Here is a 22,933-nt window from a genome sequence, read left to right as displayed (position 1 = left end):
TGGACGGCAGGGGAAGGGGTATTGTATGCAGTGGAAATAGTAAGAAATGGTGTATTCATCTTATTTCCTTAAAGATATTCAGGATTCAGATGTTAGCTGTAGTAATGTCCATGTCCACCAGGTGGCAGAACTGCTGTACTTAAATGTTCCTTTTGCTTATGTGTCTTAGGAATAACTTTTATAGTAATAAAAGGAAATGCCATGGGTTTTTATTTTTTTAAGTCATACTCTATTGTGCTGGGAATTGAACCCAGAACCTTGTGCACACTAGGCATGATGCTCTACTGAGCAACATCTCTAATCTTTTTATTACAATCTTTAGAAATGTTTAGCATTCTCAGTTTTAAGCCATGACAGAAATTATTGTAGTGTTTTCTTTGCAGTACCTAGTGCACTGCAGATCATGATAGCTTTTTTTAAGCTCCATTAAGACCATAAGATCTGTCCTCAACCTGCTTCATGGTGTGAACCTACCACTCTTTGTAGACTATTCAGGATCAAGGTTTCTGAATCTCTGCAGTGTCTTGGGGTGGTGGGGGGGGGGTAGGTGAACTGAGGTTACTATAGCAGTTTTCATCTGTGTTCTTGCAATAGAATTTGAAACTCTTACTACTCATACTAAGGACATTGTTTCATTGGATTAAAAATATTAACACAGAAACAAACAAAGCTCAACCCAAGGCATTTTTTGTTACTTGCCTTTGGTCTCTACCAAATTCCTTTGATCATGGCTGTATTTCCTTATTCTGTTCAAGCTACAGCAAAATAGTGAGTGCCGCCACCCTAAAAAGCCATGGGTTGATATAGTGTATGTTTTATGATCACAGTGGTGTATATCTGTCACCATCAGAGTTAATATCAGATGATTCTCCATATTTGTTTTGATAGTAATTATCAGGTAAACAACAACTGCATTGTGCTGTGGTGGTGTTATCTTAGAGCAGAGTGATTCTGCCCACTGCTGATTCTAATGTTTCTGACCTGCAGGCTGGTGTCAGTCTAGCAGTCAAAGGCAGGCCTCTTCTCTCAGCAGGATGCACTGAGGACGGCTAGTAATCACTGCTGCTCTCTTAAGCTGTGCCCTCTGTTAACAGTCCTGCCCTGGTCCAGGAGGCTCTGCACAGGACCCCCAGCCCCGCACTGAGATGAGCTCTCATAAGATTATTGTGCCTGTGAGACAGAAGTACTGGAGATCTCCTCCAGGCCCTCATCTTCAGAGTGTCAGGGCGCTTGTGTTTCTCTTGTTCCATTTCATTTACTTTAAGCTCCTGTTATCTTTTGTTCTTGTGAGAGCAGAGTTGACTTTCTTAGACAAAGAGTTTATTTTCATGGAAGTTAACCATGAGGGGTTTTTGAATAATGCATGTCTCCAGTTTTAGCACTTGTGTCAGCTGCTTTCCTGTGCATGTAGGGTAGATGATAGGTGTCCACCTTTTTCAGAATATCAGAGAGAAGTGAGAACCAGCTAGTGTAGGAGGGAGACCTGTCAAAAGTAGTATTTGTATAATTAACTCCGTCTGGAGAACATTTCAGTAAAAGAAAGAGAGTGGATGTCCACTGCTGGTGTTCTCAGTTAGGTGACCTAGCTTTGCTGGGGAGAGTTGACACTTAGTGTTCAAAACTAATTACAATTGAGATCTCTGGGTTTAAGACTAGCCTGGTCTACATATATAGCAAGTTCTAGGACAGCTAGGGCTACATAGAGAGACACTGTCACAAACAAACAGATGAAAAAAAAAACAAAAAAGAAAAGTAAAAGCCAACAAAAGAAACAAAAGTCTTGGCTGTAAATCTTTTAATGGGCAGAGCAGAGGAGGTTGGCTTGAGAAGAGGAGAGAGAGAGAGAGAGAGAGAGAGAGAGAGAGAGAGAGAGAGAGAATGAGAGAATGAGAGAATGAGAGAATGAGAGTATGTGGTAAGCATGAGCACCTGAGTAAAGCAGAGACAAAGAGCAGAAAGTAGATTGGTTTCCTGGGAAGACACGGACGGAGAGGCAGAATAGGGAACTAACTGGCTAGCATCGGGGAATTTCAGTTGTGGACCTGAGAGCAGAGGAACGCCACCATGCAGCAGCCAGCGTGGGCGCTTGGGAAACTGCTCTTTGGGCACACCACTTGAACAACTCCATTTCAGTGTTAATTATTTAAAGTTTGTGTGTGTGTGTACGTGCACGCGCGCGCATGTAGAGTAGTAGTGTAGAGGTCAGAGGACAGCTTGTTGCAGTTGACTCTCCTACCACACGAACCCCAGGATTGATGTGTTTGTCAGGATTGGCAGCAGGTGCTTCTACTACCTCTGCGCCACCTTGCCAGACCCTATTTTAATTTTTTAAAGCCCAGTCCTTTGGGCCTGGTCTTGAAGGTAAGTTCAAAATGATAGTAGCCAAAATTTTTATTAAATAGTAGAAACCTATAAGTTGCTATAATGAAGCATTAAACTAGCATGTTCTGGGGCCAGACACTGCTATAGAGCTGTTGCCACAGTTCAAGGTCAGCCTCAACCTTATTGCAGGAAGGCACAATAAATAGAGGCAGAGCTTGGGTTGGATCTTGACCCTTTGTGAACACAGCTGACCTGTGCTGCCTCTACTTTTTGGGACAGATACCACTGGCATTGACTTAGCAAACTGTCTTACCTTTGTTGGATTTCAAGGATAATGGCTAAAAATCTGCCAATTGACTGGTACAGGACAGGTTCTCTCATGGGTGTCAAGACTACACATGTTAATGTACTCATCACAACCTGTAGACACCCTGCAGATCCACCACAATGACTACCTTTAAGTAGCTGCCATAGTTGTCTTTATCAGAGGCAGCCTGGTCTATGTAGTGAGAAGCTTCTCCCAGACAAACAAACAAAACAGAAGCTATGGTAGTATTCTTTTGTTTGTTTTGTTTTAAAATTATAAATATATATATTGTGTGTGTGTGTTGTTTATGTCATGTATGTGGGGATTACAGCAGAGACTAGAAGAGGAAGCCAGATTCCCACTGTCCCCAAGATGGAGTTACAGGCAGTTCTTAGCATCTGGGTGCCAAGAATCAAACTCAGGTCCTCCAGAAGACTCTGTGGTACTCTAAACTTCTCTAGTCTGTCCTAGTTCCTTTTACACTAAATAAATTTCTAAATCTTAGAGGATAGAAGTTGAAGCAGGACTTTTAAAATGTTCATAATCTCAGCATGTAGAAATAGGTGAATATTTGTGTCTATCCAGTTGGACATTTCTTGGGGGGATTTAGATGCACACTAGGGTTGTAGTCTTTTGGGCTACTTTGTTTCCCAGTGAGCATGACAGGTTTTGAAGGGAACACCTCGTGTGTAGTCTTGCTGTTCTCAGGCTGATGACTGGTCTCCTCTGTTTTTCAGTGGATGAGTACATTGCTATCGCCAAAGAGAAGCACGGGTACAACATGGAGCAGGTAACAGTTCATTTCCTGTTGTTGAAAGCAGAGCTTGCTTGATGTACTTGGTCAGTGTCTTCTGTGGCCTGTCAGCCTTACTGAGTGGGCATAACGCAGGAGATGCTAACTAGTTTGGATTTCTCATTGGAATGTCTGATTGGTTTCTCATCCTGTTGTGGAAAGTCCTACGATCCCTTAGGATGTCTGGTTGTATAATGACCAATGGTCATCTGCTCAGACTTGCTTACAATACCCAACTGACTGGCTGAGTTGGGGTCTAGAGTTCCTGCTGAGCTTGGCCTGTAAATGAGTTGCCCACAGCAGCGCGCCCACAGCGGCCTGGCTTCTATGCAGGCACTTCTGTGTGGTAGTGACCTGAAAACAAGCTTGCCAGCTAGCTGTTCTCAGCCCTAGTGTTTCTGTCTTGGCTGTCTGGCTGTTTTTCCCTCCCATCTCCAGACAAGGAGCCTGTAAAACACCTTAAGGGGAATATATTAAGTCTAAAGTGAGAGGAGAAACCCCACACAAACTCACTTCTAGGGCTAGTTTCTCAGTGAGCTGAAACAAACAACAGGTTACCAATAGAGAGTACATTCCAGAGAGTCGGAAGCCCCTGTGGTATAACCATTGCGGCATATCTGCTCTGTAAAGACTTGAAGCTTTGGGGCTATTGGTGGTGTCATGTGACAATTCCAGCACCTAGGAAGCAGAAGTAGGTGGCTCTCTGAGTTTGAGGCCAGCCTGGTCTATAGAGTGAGTTCTAGGACAGCCAGGGCTACACGGAGAAACCCTGTCTCGTAAAAAAACAAAAACAAACAAAACACACAGAGACATGAAGCTTGGTTATTTCCCGTGCACAGGCAGGCTGTAGCTGTCTCCCTTATCTGCAGCTGTACATTGATTCCTGCAGCAGTTGTATATAGCTTGTAGGAACTAGAGTATACAAAAGCATACCATTTTCCATGTTGGAGGCTTGAGCACTTGATCTCTGACCTATGACTGATTGCTGTTATGATCAAAGGACAGGCAGAGAAACCAGTGGTCACTGTTGCTGACCCTCCCTGCTGAGTTCCTCTCCAGCTGAAGTCACATTCAGGAAGTAAAGGGCCAGTGTCCTCACTCTCTTGCTCTCTCTACAGTTTTTTCTTCTGAGAGGCAGACATTAAAGAATAAGGCAATCAAATGGAACAACATCTGAAGAGAAAATTAGAAAGTTGCTGTGTATGTCCAGGGAAAGAAATAGGCACAGAAAAGAACTAAAAAGTCACACCGCATGCTGATCCTTGGTACACAGACAGTTCAGTTATTATCAAAAGTGCAAGAAAAGACTGCACTTGGGAAGCAAGCATCTGATGACCAAGGCTATTGCATGGTTAAATCTAGATGTCCAGTTTATTATTTTTTTTTTAAGAATTATTTATTTTAAATATATGAGTACAAGGGCGCCGGCTTCAGCCCCACTAAAAGCGGGCATCAGATTCCATTACAGGTGGTTGTGAGCCACCATGTGGTTGCTGAGAATTGAACACAGGACCTCTGAAAGAGCAGTCAGTGCTCTTAACTGCTGGGCCATCTCTCCAGCCCCTAGATGCCCAGTTTTTAGCAGAAAACACACAAAGCCAGAAAGTATGACCACTGAAGGAAAAACCTTTCAAAGGCAGACTTGAACTTGTCTGTTCACCCCAATTAAAGCACCAATAACAGAGCAAAGAAACGGTTTCAACCAAGCTTAACAGTAAGCCAGTGTGCTTCCTGGGGTTACTTTCAGAACTAAGAGCTTGCTAGTTTCAGTTTGTTGCTGTGATAAAATGCCCTGACAAAATCCAGCTTGGAGCTCCCTGCATGATTTTGTTTTTCCAGCATCGTGACTGTTCAGTCTTCTCCCTAATGGTCCCTACTGTGTCTATAACCTGGATTGGTTTCAAGAAGGCTTCCTCTAGGATAGAATTTTTTAATTTTGAGAAATTGATACACAAGAATTAAACCAATAGTAACAATTCCTCAGAAATACCTGATGTCAGATCTGCTTCTTACACACACACACATACATGCATGCACGCACAGAGTAGGGAGTGATTGAACTGGTGCTGGGATTAATTCCAGAACTTATTGAATGCGCTAGGCAAGTGCCCCATCACTGAGCTGCATCCCCACTATTCACCCCAAGAATTAATTAATTTAATAATGCTCAAAAGGGCCCAATGCATTTGAACGTCAGTTTGTTTTATTGTTTGTGGTACTGGAGGTGGGGGACCAGGATATCCTATATACTAAAGAAGTATTCTATTACTGAACTACTAGCCCAGGAAAAGGCAAACTTTGAGTTTGAAGTGGGAGGGGATGAACAAAAGTGAACAGAACCCAAGGATCCTGTGGGGCATCCTCAAGGAGAACAGTGAAGAAAAGGACAGAACCTCCTAAAATTGATGCAATCTAAAATAGCTCAACATACTTAAGATGGACTCATCCACACCAAGATTCAGTATGAAATACTCAAAAGCCAAAGATACAAGAAAAAAAAAGCCATTCATGACCTGCAAGGGCTCACCAATACAGTTATCAGATTTGTCCTCAGGAACTTTAGAGCCCCGGAGACAGTGACAATAATGAACTGAAAAATGGTAAGGGACAAACAGTCAAACAAACAAAAACCTTTCAACCAACAATTGTTTGGTTAGGCTGGGGAGATATTCAGCTTATTGGCAGGTCCTGGGTTGACTCCCTAGTACAGAGAATGGGAAAGGGAAAAAGATTCCTATACCTGACAGAACTGGTCCTTCAAAAGAAGAGGGCCTGGTGAGGTGGCTCAGTGTGTAAGGGTACTTGCCACCGAATCTGATGACCTGAGTCCATTCCTAGAGTCCACGCTGCTGGAAGGAGAAAATGGACTCAGGCCAGCTGTCTTCTGTCATACACATGAGTTCTTTGGCATTTGTGCACATACACACACATGAGTGCATTCAAGCACATAACACAGGACTAAATAAAAATTTAAATTAAGACATTAACAGATTTTTAAAAATAATAAAGGACTCATCATGTTCTTTACAATAAGTTTGTCTATGCTTCAGGGATGCTGTAGGAGCCCTGTGGGAGAAAGGACACTAGACAGTGACTCAGACCCAGGAGACCAGAGTCAAGGCAGCAATCTAAGATACAGATACAACAGAGGAACAGTCTAGAAGCTGACAGTATTATCTCAGTGTTTGTAGCTCTACACTGTCCATATAGTCTGAGTGACTCCTGTAACCCTACACTGTCCATATACTCTACATGACTCCTTTAAAGCATTAGCCTGCTTTCTGTTCTGGTAAATGATATAGATAGAGTTCTGTGGTGTCCACAACTGAAAGGAAGGGAAGTGGCTGGTTAAGAAGCTAAATTTTTGTATTGTATTCTTACCTAATATAAATTCCAATCTGAATCTTACAACTTTAGAACGTTTAATGTAATCCCTGTAACAACCAAAAAGAACAGCTAGAAACCTGTGGTCCCAGCCCTGGGGAGACAGAGTGTGACGCAGGCATGGACTTCATAGGGAGACCAGATTGTGAAGGACAAATGTGTCTGTTTTCCACTTATTTGAAACATTGTCAGCCAGGCAGTAGAGGCCCATGCCTTTAATCCCAGCACATGGTAGACAGAGGCAGGCGGATTAGACGAGGCCAGCCTGGTCTACAGAGTGAGTTCCCGGATAGCCAGGGCTACACAGAGAAACCGTCTCAAAACAAAAAAACAAAAAACAAAAAACAAAAAAGAAAGAAAGAAATAGAGAAAGAAAGAAAGAAAAAGAGAAAAGAAACATTGTCTTAGAGAAGTTAGAATCCTAGGTTAGAATCCTAGGCGTTGGTTTCTGGGGCCTGGAAAAAAGGGTTGGGAGGGCACCGCTGCTGTTGAACAGTGATTCACAAGATGGTGAATCTTGAGCATGGGTGCACACACTCATCTGCCTGTGCTCAGAACCATTGAGCTGAATACTAAGAAGTGCTCAGGCGGGTAGACCAGATGTCACACTGAGATTGCAGAAGTTGGGGTGCCTTAGCTCTCCACAGATCTCCTCACCTGTCTTATCTGTTGTGAACACATGATTTTGTTTGCTGTTTTCACTCCCATTTTAATGTTTCATTTATATGTTCTAAAATTTTGCCAATATCATTTTTCTAGGCTCTTGGGATGCTCTTTTGGCATAAGCATAATATTGAAAAATCATTGGCCGACTTGCCCAACTTCACCCCCTTTCCAGATGAGTGGACTGTAGAAGACAAAGTCTTATTTGAGCAAGCCTTTAGTTTTCATGGGAAAACTTTTCATAGAATCCAGCAAATGGTGAGCAGGGTTTGTTGATGTTAATGTTGCTGTTTTACTTTTGCTTTGCTTCTTATATCATGTACTATATGTGAGACAGAGTTATTAACTTTAAATACCTCTTGTTTGTTTGTTTATTTGCTTGCTTGTTTTATGTGTGTAAGTGTTTTGCCTGCATGTACGTCTCTGTTCCACTTGTGCACCTGGTGTTTACAGAGACTAGAAGGGAGCATCAGGTCTCTGGAACAGGAATTACAAATAGCTGTGACCTGACATGTGGGTGCTGGGAATTGAAACATGGTCTTTTGAAAGAGCAGCCAGTTATTAACCACTGAGCCATGTCTCTAGCTCCAAGTATTTCCTTTTGAATAAAATCCCCTTTAGAAAAAGCAGCTTACTAAAATTGCTTTATAAAACAAACAAACAAACAACCACTGCTCTGTAGCTCAGCAATTGCAGTACAGAGTAAAGTTTGTAAGCTATGCCTCCATAACACACTCCACCCCACCCGACCCTGTAGCTGTTCTCCTCAGAAGGTTTTGTCAACAGGCAGGAGCTTTGACGATTACTTTTGAAGGAATATCACACTCCTTGTCTGTAAGTTTGCTTTTTTGGTTGGATGGTTCTTGGTTTTTTGAGACAAGGTTTTTCTGTGTAACCCTGACTGATCTACAACTTACTGTGTAGACCAGGCTAGCCCTGCACTCACAGACATCTTCCTGCCTTCACCTCCTGAGTGCTAGAATTAAAGGTGTGTGCCACCATGCTTGGCTATATTTTTTACTCTCTAGAAATCTATTGATAAACTCCAAATTAAAGTTCACTGGTGCTTGCATTAAATGTTAAAATGAATTTGTAAGATTAAACCTAGGTGCTAGAGAGATGGCTTGATGGTAAGAGTTATTTTAGTTATTTGAAAACTAAATTCAAATCCTAGAACCCACATAACAGTTCAAGCGTTTTGTATACATAATTGTAGTTCCAATGGTGGGGGAGGTGGGTGGTGGTAACAAATTTGCTGGGCCTGCTACAGTTCAAGTTCTAGGATAGCAAGAGCTATACAAATTCAAAAACTTAAAAAGGAAAATGTATTATTCTGAAAAATGCATAAAAAGATAATTTTGAGGTTCAAACTCATGATTTTTTTCATTTTTGGTAGTTAATAAATAAAGTGCATTAAATACTCATTATTGAGATATAAAGTCCAATGTGAAACTCTGCAGCTTTGATTCTGAATGGCCTCTTTAACTGCATAGAAGTTCATTGAGTTATATGGTCTTTGAGTCTGGTTAATTTTGGTGTGTGATTTTTTTTTTTCTTTTGGTCCAACTTTTTTATAATAAAGATAATTTTTTAAAAAGGAAAATGCAGCCAGGCAGTGGTGGTGCACACCTTTAGTCCCAGCACTTGGGAGGCAGAGGCAGGTGGATTTCTTGAGTTCGAGGCCAGCCTGGTCTACAGAGTAAGTTCTAAGACAGCCAGGGCTACACAGAGAAACCCTGTCTCGAAAAACAAAGGAAAATGCATTTTGTTAGGTTTTCCTTTTCTGTTCATTTTGAAATACAGTGAATGATCCTTATGAAGTGTATCTTCAGCACATTTGATTGGTAAATGCTAGCTTAATATCTACACCAACTTGATTTCTGCATTAGCTTCCTGATAAATCCATAGCAAGTCTGGTGAAGTTTTACTACTCTTGGAAGAAAACTAGAACTAAAACCAGTGTGATGGATCGTCACGCTCGGAAACAGAAACGTGAGCGAGAAGAAAGGTAAGCACGCCCTGCAGATGTCCGTGTGTCTCAGAGCTGGGGCAGAGGAGAGGCACCATGACAGGGCTTCACACAAGGTTCTCTGTTGCCTCCTCCTGAGATGTGGTAGACGTGAAAGTCCCTCTGTAGATTTCTGTTCTTCAGTCAGTGAACTTTAACATGTTCTTTCCTTCCCCTTAAAGGTGACACCTTTTAATAAGAAGGAATTTGGCTGTTGTTTTATAGATCAGAATCTATTGAGTATGATAACAAAAAAGTTCTGTAGCATGTGTTTGTGTTTAGCTTGCTTTAAAAGGAAAAGAATGTAGATTTTGTACCAGTCACTCAGCTTGGTTAAACAGCTCAAGGAACAAGAGGTCAGGCAGGGTGGCAGGAGCTTCAGAATGTTTGCTGTGTCAGGAAACAGAGAGAGAGCAAGCTGCTGCCCACTGTACCCCCTGCTTGTTATCCATCCCATGACCCCCTCCGGGGGATGGTCTGGCTTCTCTCCTCAGCTAACCTGATCTAGAAAATCCCTCAGAAGCATTCCTAGAAGCTTGTCTCCTGGGTGATTCTAGATCCTGTCAAGTTGAAAAAGAGTACTGACCAGCACTGTCCTCCTCCCCTTGACCATCTTGTGTCCCGTGTGAGTGATGTCAGTTCATAATCTCTTAGAAGGGTATCGGTTTGTTGTCACTATTAGTTTCTTTCTCTCTCTCTCTCTCTCTCTCTCTCTCTCTCTCTCTCTTAGCAGCTTGCAGTGCTAGGGACTGAATCTAGCAGTTTACACATTGCTAGTACTCTACCACTGAGCCTGCCTCCCAGCCTGGATATTCATTTTAAGGATAATGCATTAAACTTCAAGAAGGAAAGTTGTGTCTTACCTCTAGCCTCCTGCTTCCTCAGCTTGCATGAAGTAGACATCAGTGAAAATGGTTATATCCCCACACCTGGCGAGGTCTAGGTTAAGTTCTGAAGGTTCTGCTTGATACCCCTGGGTCGGTTTGTTCGGAATGATGAGATGGTTGACGGGAATGTGCAAACCTAAAGGCCTATGTGTTGAGTGGTGGGAGTATATGTGGCTTTTAAAAACTTTAGCTTTCCTGGGTTTCTGTAGCTCCCGCTGTCCTGGAACTCACTCTGCAGAGCAGGCATGATACTCACAGATATCCATCTGCCTACCTCTGTCTCTCTGGTGCTGGGATTAAAGGCACGTGCCTGGCTTAGTACTCTTTTGATTAAAGCTTTTTTTTTTTTTTTTTTTTCTTATATCTTAGGCCTAGTTTGATTTTATACATTGAATTTGTTACTTTGTGCATATGTGTTCTGCTAAATAACAGTCAAAATTGAATAAAATAGGCTGGGATTTGCTATCCTTGACTATGACATAAAAAGCCCGCCGACACTCTCCGAGGGGTTCCTCTTTGCATTACTGCATTGATCCTGAGAAATGTTTGCCCCTGCTCCATGTTCCCTTCACCCTGTTAGGACACAGACGTACAAACACCACAGGGTGGTGACACTAGCATTGAGAGTCACTGACCTCCCGTACAACTTTCTATAAAATTAGCAGCTAGGACTCTGGGCACACCTCTCTCTGCAAAGCAGTGGTTCTCAACCTATATCAAACTCTATCTCCAAAATATATTTACATTAGCATTCATAACTGTAGTAACAGATTGTAGCATTAGGAGAGTTGAGAACCACTGGACCAAAAGAACTACAAAGTTGGAATTCTATATAAAAATGTTTGCTCTAGCAATCTGCAGATGTATAGAGCAGTTTTAGAATGTATTTGTTAAGTTTTTATGTGAAATAGAATTAATACAGAATAAGCTTTCTTATCTTCCAGTGAGGATGAACTAGAAGAAACAAATGGCAGTAATCCCGTGGACATTGAGATTGATCCAAACAAGGAAACCAAAAAGGAGGTATTCTCTTCCTAATGTTCTTGGGCAGGAAATGCCAGTCCTAGTTCTCCCCTAACTCCTGCTCATGAAACATTGTAATAGAATTCAGAATGGTATTTCTCTGGAAATGGAAATGGAAAGAAACCCTAAGGGGAAACCCACATCTGCTGTCTTCTGTAGGAGAATGGCGGTAATGAGACAGGGCTGGGAAGTGAATGGTGTGAGCCCGGGAGTTGCCCGAGTTTGGGCAGAAGCTCTGGGTTCTTGGAGCACAGAGGTATCTCAGCTCTCTGTCCTGTAATGGCAAGAATGGTTATTTGATGCTTGGAAAAACAAAAGGCTAATTGTAAAAATTAAAGCAATGTTACATGATTTTTATAATAAAATAGGCAATGAAGTTCAGCAAACAGAGGGATTACAGTGATTGCAGCGTCGGTCACCCAGAAGCACTGTTACATGCTGGTGGCTTTTAAAGACAACTTTCTCTAAAACATAGATACTCACAAGTATGGATAATTCAGAATTTTTATTTTTAAAAATTGTAAAGTGATATCTTAATTTGTACAGTTTTTGAAATGTATTTCAAATACACTTATATACACAGCGTGAGTCTTACTTCACTATATAAAGATTTCAGAATTAACTGATCTTTAACGGACTTTATAGCGGACTGAAGCCCTCTCTCTGTGAACAGTATGGAGTTAATGGGCAATACCTAAGTCTTTGTACAATTTTTTTTAAGATTTATTTATTTTATTTATATGGGTACACTGTGGCTGTCTTCAGACACATCAGAAGAGGGCATCAGATCCCATTACAGATGGTTGTGAGCCACCATGTGGTTGCTGGGAATTGAACTCAGGACCTCTGGAAGAGCAGTCAGTGCTCTTAACCACTGAGCCACCTCTCCAGCCCTGTACAAATTTTCTTTTTAAAATAGTTTCTAAAAGTTGAATTGTTGCCTTAGGTTTCCCATGCGCACAAGGTCTGCTATAACTCAGATTGGGCCCAGTTTTACTGTGTGGCTGAGAAGACCTTGCTTGATCCTGATCCTCCTACCTATGCCTCCCAAATGCTGAGATTACATCACCACCATGCTTAGCTTCAAATCCTGTGTTTAAATGATTACCTGTAAGATACAATCCTTTTGTTGCTAGGCTTTTGTATTTTTTATTCCTGAAGGTTTTGATATTAGAGAAAGTACTTTAAAAAGTAGCCCAATGATTTATTTTAAGAATGATAGCACATTTTTAGAGCAAATTATATGTTACTCCAGAAGCTAAATATTGTCCAAGAAGAAATGATGTATGAAATGCCAATTTCATTTTTTTCTTTTTAATAGTTTATTTTTATTTTATGTGTTTTGGTGTTTTAGATACATGTATGTTTGTGTGAGGGTTCAGATCCTCTGAAAAAGAGTTTCAGACAGTTGTGAGCTGCCATGTGGCTACTGGGAATTGAACCTGGGTCCTCTGAAAGAGCAGCCAGTGCTCTTAATCTATGAACCCTTTCTCCAGTCCCAAAGTTTGTATTTCTTAATGGGAAACTTTTCAGACCCCCATTCCTCTTCACTTCCTCCCACAGCCCCTAGAAGTGATCTCCTCACTTAATCTTCACGTCACATAGACAGCTAGGTGGCCACAAGGCTCAGGAGAGAATACAGGTTGTTGTTTCTCTCCCATTGTTCCTTTTCATTGATTACCAGAGAGGAGGTGGATTACAATGTTTCTATTGAAGAAGAAAGGAGTGTTCTTTGTTCATAGCTACAGTTTATCTTTAAGTGGTTGATGCTTAGATAAGCATGGTGATTGTTTTAGATTGTTTAGGGCTGTGTCAATGACACATGCTTACTACTATCCATTTGACACTTTTGTTTTTTAATTTTATTTACCAAATATGCATATCACGCAGGTACCCCCTACTGAGACAGTTCCTCAGGTCAAAAAAGAAAAGCACAGCACACAAGCTAAAAATAGAGCAAAAAGGAAACCTCCAAAAGGCATGTTTCTTTCTCAAGAAGATGTGGAGGCTGTGTCTGCTAATGCTACTGCTGCAACCACGGTGCTGAGGCAGCTGGACATGGAGCTGGTCTCCATCAAACGCCAGGTACCTTCGAGCCCAGTATGCAAAGTCCTCACAGATGTTGGGGAGGTCAAAAGACAGTGTCTGGAATTGATTCTTTGCTTCTGCCTTTTCATGGAGTCTAGGGATTGAACTCTGATTGCCAGGCTTGCACAGCCTCTTGCTGGCTAAAAGAATTGGGTGGATCATCTTGGATATTGCCCCTTCCTTCTAAAAAATAGTTTTAGATTGAGCTATTTTATAGAGAGAAATGCATATGGCAATGTATGTAAATAAAACAATGTGTGTGTGTGTGTGTGTGTGTGTGTGTGTGTGTGTGTGTGTGTGTGCAGTGTGTTTATGCCACTGATTTTTATGACAAACCATGCTCAAGTGACCTTTAACTGGACAGGGAGTAGAGCCCTGCCTTTAGTGCCTTCACCACTGTCCCCTTCAAGCTTTGAGACTCCATCATCTTGCCTCTCACCCCTGAGCCACCCCCAGGAGAGGGCTGCTATACGATTTTTAAGGTGCAGATTCTGGGCTGAGGCTTGTAACCTAATCAGTGGTTGAACTCGAGTTTGTGGGAAGCTGGGTTTGGTTTCCACCACTGTTAAAAGAACACTCATGGATTGCTTCTGTCTGTTTTTATTGTGTTACCATAAGACCATGCTTATTTTTATGCTATTATGAGATGTGCCCGTCTTTTACAAAGCTGTTATTTTTGATCTGTTCTTTCTCATTGCTTTATAAATACCTACTAGCAATACATTATACTATGGTAGACATTTGAGTTGTTTACATTTGGAGCCATTACACAAACTGTTGCTGTGAATGTTACGAATCTGGAGCATTTTGCGTGCGTCTCTGTAGAGCACATCTCCATTAGATCCCACAGAGAACTAACAGGCCGTCCTACCTTCAGGGTTTTCCTGAGTGTCCTTTCAGTTTACATGCACTTTGATGTCCATACCAGCACTTCCCACCTCCAGTCCATTTTGGACTGACCTGTGTGTTACAGGTGCAACTTCCCTACCCTCCACACCCCGTGGACCGCCTTCACCCTCCTAGTTGTGACAACAGAACTATCCCCAGGCATTGCTGAACCTCCTGGGCTGACATGGCTGTCTCCAGTGATAGTGGCTGCTGTACCTGTTGCCAGCTCTTGTCTTTAGATGTGGTCTCTCTGTGTGGTGACGAGGTCTCCTTGGGCCTCATTGACATTGCTTATCTGACACTTAGTTGTCAGCACTGAGGCTGTCCTCGTTTTGAAGATGTCTACCCAGTCTTTGTCCTTGGTTTTCTACTGGACTGTGTTTTTAGGGGTGAGTGTGTATTTATTTAACACTCCATCATACCACAGAGCTCAGGCTAGCCACAACACTCACAACGCTCCTGCCTTTGCCTCCTTATGGAGTCTTCTTTTCTTCAGTTCTAAATTGTTTCCTACCCATCTCATGGACAACTTACCACTTTGTTCTCCCCCATTCCTGTTAAATAGTATTTTCTGAACTTTGTTAAAAGAAGTACGGCTTCTCAATTTTTCCTCTTAGGTTGGTAGGCTTTGAGTGCTTATAAGAACCTTTCAGTGGGGGCTGGAGAGCTGGCTCAGGGATTAAAAGCACTGACTGCTCTTCAGGAGGCCACAAATTCAAATCCCAGCAACCACATGGTGGCTCACAACCATCTGTAATGAGATCTGATGCCCTCTTCTGGTGTGTCTGAAGACAGCTGCAGTGTACTTACATACAATAAATAAATAAAAACCTATGGGCCGGAGCAAGAGGGAGAAGGGAAGGGGGGAAAAAACAAAAACAAACAAGAGAACCTTCCAGGGGCACAGACAAGCAGGCAAAACACCTATACACATAAAATAAATAAATCTTTAAAAAAAAAAAAAAAAAAAAAAAACCTTTCCCCAGTGATGAACCTATGTAAGTATCATCTTAGCATCGATGTTTCAGCCTTGTATTTTGACCTTGAGCCTCCTAAGGATACTATGTTTCTGGGTGTGGTGTTGCATGGAGGTGTTTGAGTGCGGGCATCTGTTTCACCAACTGCTGTTTACTGAAAAAGCTGTCTAGTCTTCCCTGTGGTGCATCAAGACCTTTGTTTAAAATTATGTTCTGTTGTCTGTCCTTCACCAGTGCATGATGCCCTCATGTGCTTCGTATGTGCAGCGGGGAAGCCTCCTGCACAGGGATTCCTTATCCTTGGCTCTTTGCATTTTCTTAAGAATTAGTATATCACTTTTTCAATTTTTAGAAAAAATAATCTTACTAAAATTTTGATTAAGATTTTGTGCCAGGCGGTGGTAAAAAAGATTTTGTTACAGCTATTAAATTAATACCTTTTGTTTTATTTTAAGACAGTTTCTCTGTATATCCCTGGTTGTCCTGGAACTTGTTCTGTGGACTAGGCAGCCTCAAACTCAGAAGAGATCTGCCTGTTTGTTAAGGTCATGTACCACTACCAGCAGCTTTCAATATTTTTAAATATTATTTAATATATGAGTACACTGTCGTTCTCTTGACATGCCAGAGAAGGCATCAGATCCCATTACAGATAGTTGTGAGCCAACATGTAGTTGCTGGGAATTGAACTCAGAACCTCTGGAAGAACAGTCAGTGCTCTAAACCACTGAGCCACCTATCTCTTTAGCTCCTCAAATTTCACTTTTTATAGGGTTTTCTGATGAGTGTAGATGATATGCCCCTCACCTATACAGATCTTTAATTGTGTTGTGTCATTTTTGATGTGCAAGGCTTACACATTCTTCAATAGAATTATTCTAAGATAACTTGGTACATTTGGGGTGCTCTTATAATAGAGGTTTTCAGGGGAGATTATGTCAGTGTTGGGAGTTGTACCTGAGAGCTCACGCATACCACTGGTTCCATATTCAGTTTGTGGATATTACTGTTGAGTTATCCTGGTCAGCCTCACAGTTTTCACGCCTTCCGGATGGAAGGTGACCTTCTCCCCTTTTCTTGTCCTTCCCTCTTCCATTTCTCCTTTTCCCTCTGGGTTGATGAGACTGAGTGATGGGGAGCCAGCTGTCAGAGGTGGTCAGGTTCCAGACTATGGAACTGATGGCTGTCTTTCCCTTGGTTTAAGGAGGTGGCACAGATGAGGGGCAAGCATCCTCCCAGAGACTAGCCTGCTGCCAGCACAGTTGTGCTCTGATCTTAGGAATCACTTAATCTTCCTAGAAACCTCTTTTCAAATGAGAAGGTTAATCTTTAAGGTCTGATCCTTGCAGATGTGCATGGACTGCACGCAGTGTTAGGACTTGGCTGCTGTGCTTGTCATGGGCAGCTCTGCTGAGGGGGTGCAGTGCAGGGAAGAAAAGCCCTCCTGTTACTTACTAATTGTAGAAGGAGCAAACAGTCTTTGGTTTTTCTCAGCAGGGTCAAGGACAAGAGTGTTTTTAATTTGAAATAATTACTCAGATTGGCAGTTTTGAAGAGGGAGGGCTTTGAGCCTAACATGGTAGTGAGGAGACAGATGCTTAGATGCACTTGGAGAGTCAAACCGGCAGCCAGTCAGTGGGATGAGACGTTTAGGAACCTAAGTCTGCAGGTATATCAAGGAAAGACTCAGTACCAGAAAACATGATTAACCACTTCAAGAAGCCCCACTAGTTGCTATGTTGAAAGCTGCAGAAGCCATTTTGAACTCTTTGACTATAGGGCTGTTCTTGTGAGCAGGGGAAACAAAGGCTTTTCTGCCAGCAGCCCAGACTGCTGCTTGCCAGCCCCTGTATAGCTCCTGGCTTTCAGGAGCAGCACAGCTCTGAAGACTGAGGGCTGGGGCTGGAAGTGTCCACTTTCTCAGTGGGATCAGCTTGTGGCAGGAGGTTCTTAGTATAGAATGGGTGGTCTCACAGGACATAGGATAGAGTATGGTGCCTAGGAGTTACATGGGGTATGGGTGGGGGACAGTAGGGCAGCCACGTGGGTCACATTGCTTGTCTTTTCTTTAAATGCCACACACAACTGTATCCCAATTCTTACTCAGTTTTCTTTCAGGGTGACAAATATGTTGACCACTAACCTGTCTATGGACTCTAGCTCTCTACCTTTCACTGATGGGTTTTCTGAAGACATGGTGTACTTTCTAGCCCAGGCTGGCCTCCAACTCTTAGTACAAACTTGTGAGTCAGAGGCAAAACCAGCATGGGCTACAAAGTGGGAACTTATCTCAAAGAGCAACCCATCCCAAAGCACATGACAAAATGGAGTATTTAAAGATTATGTGGGAGCCAGCACTCAAGAGCAGAGGTAGGCCCGTCTCTATTAGTGTGAGACTATCCTCACCTATGTAGCAAGTTCAGTGTCCTCCATGGCTACATAGTGAGACCCTGTCTTGAGAAAACAGGACAGGGAAAAAAAAAAAAAAAAAGAATATGTTGGTATAAAAGGCTGTCTTAAGAAGCCAGATGAGGGGCTGGTGAGATGGCTCAGTGGTTAAGAGCACTGACTGCTCTTCCGGAGGTCATAAGTTCAAATCCCAGCAACCACATGGTGGCTCACAACCACCCATAATGAGATCTGATGCCCTCATATGGGTGTCTGAAGACAGCTACAGTGTACTTACACAAAATAATAAATAAATAAATAAATAAATAAATAAATAAATAAATAAAAGAAGCCAGATGAGGAGATGGGGACTCCTGAAATGGCCCAGGTGAAGCTCTTCTGTCTGAGTCCCCCAGAGCCCACAGGACAGGAAAGATCAGCTGTACAGAGTTGTCTGCTGATGGCCGGCCACACACAGCACACTCAACTACCAGAGTAATTTTTGAAAAGAAAAAAAAAAAAAAAATGAAGCTAGAAAGCAGAGCCTGATGTAGCAGGCTCTAGTCTGCATTGTTCAGGAGGCGGAGGCAGGAGGGTCGCCTTCTCACAGCCAGTCCAGTCTTGGGTACATAGCAAGGTGTGTGTGCGTCTGTGTGTGTCTGTCTGTCCTTCTGTCTGTATGTCTGTCCTTCTGTCTGTTGCTGTGTGTTAGCGATAGTCAGGTCTTGAGCTTGCTGTCTAGTACAAGGGTGGCGGGGAACTAAATGGTGTGCCATGCCTGCCTTTCCCACTCTGAAACTTTACTTCGCTAGTAAGGTTGCTTCTTAGCCTGGTGATGGTGGTGCAGACCATTAATCCTAGCACTTGGGCGGTAGAGGCAGGTGGATCTCTGTGAGTTCGATGCCAGCCGGGTCTACAGAGTGAGTTCCAAGACCACCAAGAGTACACAGAGAATCCCTGACTCAAAAAAAAAAAAAAAAAAAAAAAACAGAAAAGATGTTTTTCTTTAGGTAATATTTGCCCCTCCTGAATGTCCTTGATGTTTTCTTTATCCCATTCCACCTGTTCTTTCCTTCTGTGGTTTTTTTTTTTTTTTTTTTTTTTTCAAAAATGAAAAGTCAAGTGTTCCACCCCATCACACACCGGAAATGTCCCCTCCTGAAAGCTGCAGAACAAGGACACATTTGCCTGTTTCATGGGTATCCATGGGAAAATTAGAGAACATGGCTGAATTTCTGTCCTCCTCTCTGTCTCATGATTGGGCATAAATAGAAAAGCTAGGTATGGAAGTCAATCAAAAAGACAGAGGCGACGACGATGTCACACTTGGTCGGAGTTAGGCTCTAGGAGTTTTGCTGTCATGGTTTTCTATTTTCTCCATCAAAGATGTCTTTCCTAGTTCTCATGTATTTAAAACAAATTCTTTTCTCTCTTAGATTCAGAACATTAAGCAGACGAACAGTGCTCTTAAAGAAAAGCTTGATGGTGGGATAGAGCCTTACCGACTTCCCGAGGTAGGGTTATGTCTATCTTCAAGTTGGGGTCAAGCTTATGTGCTTGAAATGTTGGTGTCTGTGTGGTACATATCTGTAATATGTCGTGTTTTGGAACGATATATATATATAATTTTAGGAACCAAGTTTATATCAAAATCCTGACATGAAAAAAAGCTCATTAAGATGCATGTAATAAGTTGACCATCCGTTTGGATATCTAGGTTATTCAGAAATGCAATGCGCGCTGGACGACAGAAGAGCAGCTTCTCGCCGTACAAGGTATGAGGGCGCTCTCCTTAACACGTGGGAACTAGCTGTGATCATGTGAGAGAAATGCTACATTCCACTCTGCTGTCACATGTGTCCTTGCACGCCTGTGCTGTTGTTGAGCAGTGAGCCTAGGGCCTTGCTAGGCAGATGCTGCACCACTGTGAAACACCGTCAGTCCATGTTTTAGTTTTTGAGACAGTCTCATCGTTGCTGAGGCTGGCTGTGAACTCAAAATCCTTCTGCTCCAAACTCCCAAAGGCTGAAATTACAGGCCTTTCCTGTTTTTAAAATTAGCATGAAAGCCACAGTTGTCTGAAGATAGGAGTATGTTATACTTTAGAGTGGCTGCTCATTGCACTCTGAATATGTACACATCTCAAAGGAAAGCAAGTGTTAGCATCAGAAGACAAGAAATGCTTTAGACTAAGAATTATAAAAGAAAGCAGAATGGCCACGTAACTTGTGTGATGTGACATCAGAGAGGTTCCTAGTAGACAGGATTTTACCAAACATCTCTACCATCATCTGCAAGACACTTCTACAGGCCACTGCCGTGGTTTCACTGCTGTTAGCATAATGTCTGTGCTTAGTCAGGCCATCAGCAAGTGCTGTACCAACTCAGCCATGTCCCAGCCCAAAGTGTGCTGTGGAAATGGTAATAGCACTTGCTGCTCTTTCAGAGGACCCAAGTTTAGCTCCCAAGGACCCACATGTAATTCTAGTTCCAGATGATTGTATTCCTTCTTCTAGCCACTCCAAGCACCAGGGTCACATGTGGTACACAGACATACATGCAGGAAAAACTCTCACATACATAAAATAAAAGTAAATAGATAAAAATTTAAACTTTTTTCTCTTACACTAAATTTTTTTTAAAAAAAAACTGTTCTCTTCTGTCCTTAGCCATTAGGAAATATGGGCGAGATTTTCAGGCAATCTCAGATGTGATTGGGAACAAGTCAGTTGTTCAGGTGAAAAACTTTTTTGTAAATTATCGGCGCCGCTTCAACATAGATGAAGTCTTACAAGAGTGGGAAGCCGAACATGGTAAAGATGAGACCAACGGCCCGGCTAACCAGAAACCTGTCAAGTCCCCGGAGAGCTCCATCAAGATCCCTGAGGAGGAAGATGAGGTAAATGTGCAAAGGGTGGTCTCCTCCCTGCACCCATGCTCAGGGCTCTGTAGCTGCTGAAGTATCTCTCAGTTCAGTCACTCAGATCATTTATCCGTAAATACAGCAGTGTCCGTGCTGCCTCGGGGAGTTCATCGCTGTGGGCTATGTACTCTTAACTACAGCCTGGCTTCCTTCTACACTTGTAAAAACCAGCAGAAACTGCTGAGGAGCGGCCCACCCAGTAGTCTCAGGTGTTGCCATTGTCAGAGGCTGCTTACCTTCTAGATAAGGCTGTCTGCCTTTAGGCTCTCTTGAGGGATGTCCAGCAGCCACCTTCCAGCTTGTATTGCTGCCCAGGGATGACCAGCTTAAGCTGGTGAAGGCAGTTCTAGGTCCTGTGACTACTGGGACTTATGTGGCAGTGACTAGCATTGCGATTTTGGAGATGGTGATACGCTTTTCATCAGGGCTGTTAGGTGGCTCAGCCTAGGGACCTGTCCTTTCACTTCCTGTATCAGGACTGCTCACCTCCTGCCTCTACCTACCCCACCCTGTGCACCGTCTACCTCCTCCTGCCAAAGCAACATGCAAGGCCAAGACTAGGCTGGATTTGTTCACTGTTTCACTAACTTAAGGATTGGCTTACCTTTCTGAGGAAATTCACTTCCAGTGTCTTTCCTAAACCATTCAGGAGTGATTTGGAGTTGGTTGTTTTGTGTTTGTTTGGCCTTTGCTCTGGGCTCTGTTCTGTGAAACACACACCTTGAAGGGAAGTGAGGTCACTTACGTGTTTCTTTCTGTAAGGAGAGCATCTCAACACAGCACCTCTGAGAATTGGACTCTTAAGTAATTTTTACAAGAAAGTCTGTGGCGCGTGTGTACAAATCCACATTCCAGTGTGAGCAGTACTCCTGGGTTATCCTAGTGCAGGGCCAGTCTAAGGCCCTGGAACGTGGAACATCTAAGCAGAACAGGGGTGTGCTCCATTAGAAACACATGCTCTTTGAGAAGGAAGGATGTGTGAGGATGAAGGCTTTCTAGCCTGTTCCTGGCAGTGTCCCAAGGGTTTCGGGAACAAGATCAGCAGGACTCTGGCTCAACACTGAACCAGAGCAAGTGTGGACAGAGGCGGTGGGAGAGAGCTGAGGGTGAGTGGAGTTGGGGCTCTTGGCAAGCTGGGAGGCCAGTTCTTCTGCAGGGAGTTTTGCTTCATTCTCTTAAGCCTGGTTCAGTCCTGCCTGCCTGAACTTCATCAGTGGTGTTAACTTTACTTCATGAGCAGTCCTGAGTCTTTCCTTGAATGCCTTCGTTTCTTGTGCCTGTTAGCTCTTGTGTAGCCCTGGCTGTCCTCAGTGTGCTCCTCTGTAGCTGACTCACACCCCCAGTACCATGTTAGGAGCTTCCGTGTGGTGTTGGGCCTTTCTCATGTCTGTTTACAGTGTGAGGTAGTGCCCAGGGCATCACTACGGGTCCTCCTCACTTCTTCCCACTGTCCTCTCCTCCACCTGTAAGCTTTGGGAATCAAGCTTGGGTCGCCAGAGTTGGTGGCATCAACTCCTTTATCCCCTCAGCCCTCATGCCTGCCCTCCCTTCTGTGCTTCTCATGTCGCCAGCCCTTCTGTTTCTGCTCTAAGATTGGTTTGCAGAAGGAACAAACCTTAGCTTGTAAGGATTTCTGCTCACCAAGAGCCTGGGGACTTAGCTGTTAGAACGCTGCTTAATTGTCTGGCCAGTGCTCAGAATATGGAGGCTTGGTTTCACTGGCTTGTTTACCCTGTTTCTAGCAACTGGGGATATCTGCCCTCACAGGATGAAGGACAGAATTTTCCCAAGTGCCACTAAAACAAAGACCTGTCAGTTTTACAGACTTTTTCCAGCTAAGAAGAGAGAGCAACCCAAGAAGTCTATGATTACTACAGAGGGTGATAGAGCAACTGGGTTACCACCAAAATCAGAATGACTGTGTTACAGATAGCCACCAAAATCAGAGTGACTGAGTGTGTTACAGATAGCCACCAAAATCAGAGTGACTGAGTGTGTTGCTGAGGGGCAGACCTGCTTTAGTTAGCAGTTTTTACAGTGCCATTTCTCCTGGAGGAACCACACTCTCACATTCTGGATTTTAGCCCAATTGCTTCCTCAGTAGTAAGACACCATGTCTCTTTGGATAGTTTTGGGGGAAAAAAAAAATGCTTCCATCCTTTAAGGAAGAGTGTTACACACTCCAGGATCCCAGCAGAGCCAGTATCACAGCGCTCCTCTGACCAATGCGTGGACTTATTACTATAGGCAAACCAGAGCAGAGCAGCCTTGCTTTTCTGGTA

At 43.0% G+C, this 22,933-nt stretch overlaps 1 protein-coding gene across 2 annotated transcripts in view; it reads left to right on the top strand.

The window, feature by feature from the left end:
* Window positions 1–22,933, top strand: part of Rcor1 (REST corepressor 1) — a 99,084-nt gene that overhangs the window by 54,443 nt on the left and 21,708 nt on the right. For both annotated transcript variants that reach the window (XR_013106561.1, XM_076921113.1), the window contains exons 4-11: window positions 3,367–3,419; window positions 7,566–7,727; window positions 9,359–9,477; window positions 11,309–11,387; window positions 13,278–13,472; window positions 19,165–19,242; window positions 19,446–19,503; window positions 20,398–20,627. Coding sequence is in view for 1 of the 2 variants with exons in the window: in XM_076921113.1 (XP_076777228.1) it covers window positions 3,367–3,419; window positions 7,566–7,727; window positions 9,359–9,477; window positions 11,309–11,387; window positions 13,278–13,472; window positions 19,165–19,242; window positions 19,446–19,503; window positions 20,398–20,627 (974 nt within the window). In the remaining variant the exon portion in view is untranslated. The remainder of the gene's footprint in view (window positions 1–3,366; window positions 3,420–7,565; window positions 7,728–9,358; window positions 9,478–11,308; window positions 11,388–13,277; window positions 13,473–19,164; window positions 19,243–19,445; window positions 19,504–20,397; window positions 20,628–22,933) is intronic.

Source organism: Arvicanthis niloticus, chromosome 23 (genome assembly GCF_011762505.2).
Source record: "Arvicanthis niloticus isolate mArvNil1 chromosome 23, mArvNil1.pat.X, whole genome shotgun sequence".
Classification (NCBI taxonomy): Eukaryota; Metazoa; Chordata; class Mammalia; order Rodentia; family Muridae; genus Arvicanthis; species Arvicanthis niloticus.
This window is presented reverse-complemented; position numbering and strand designations above follow the sequence as displayed.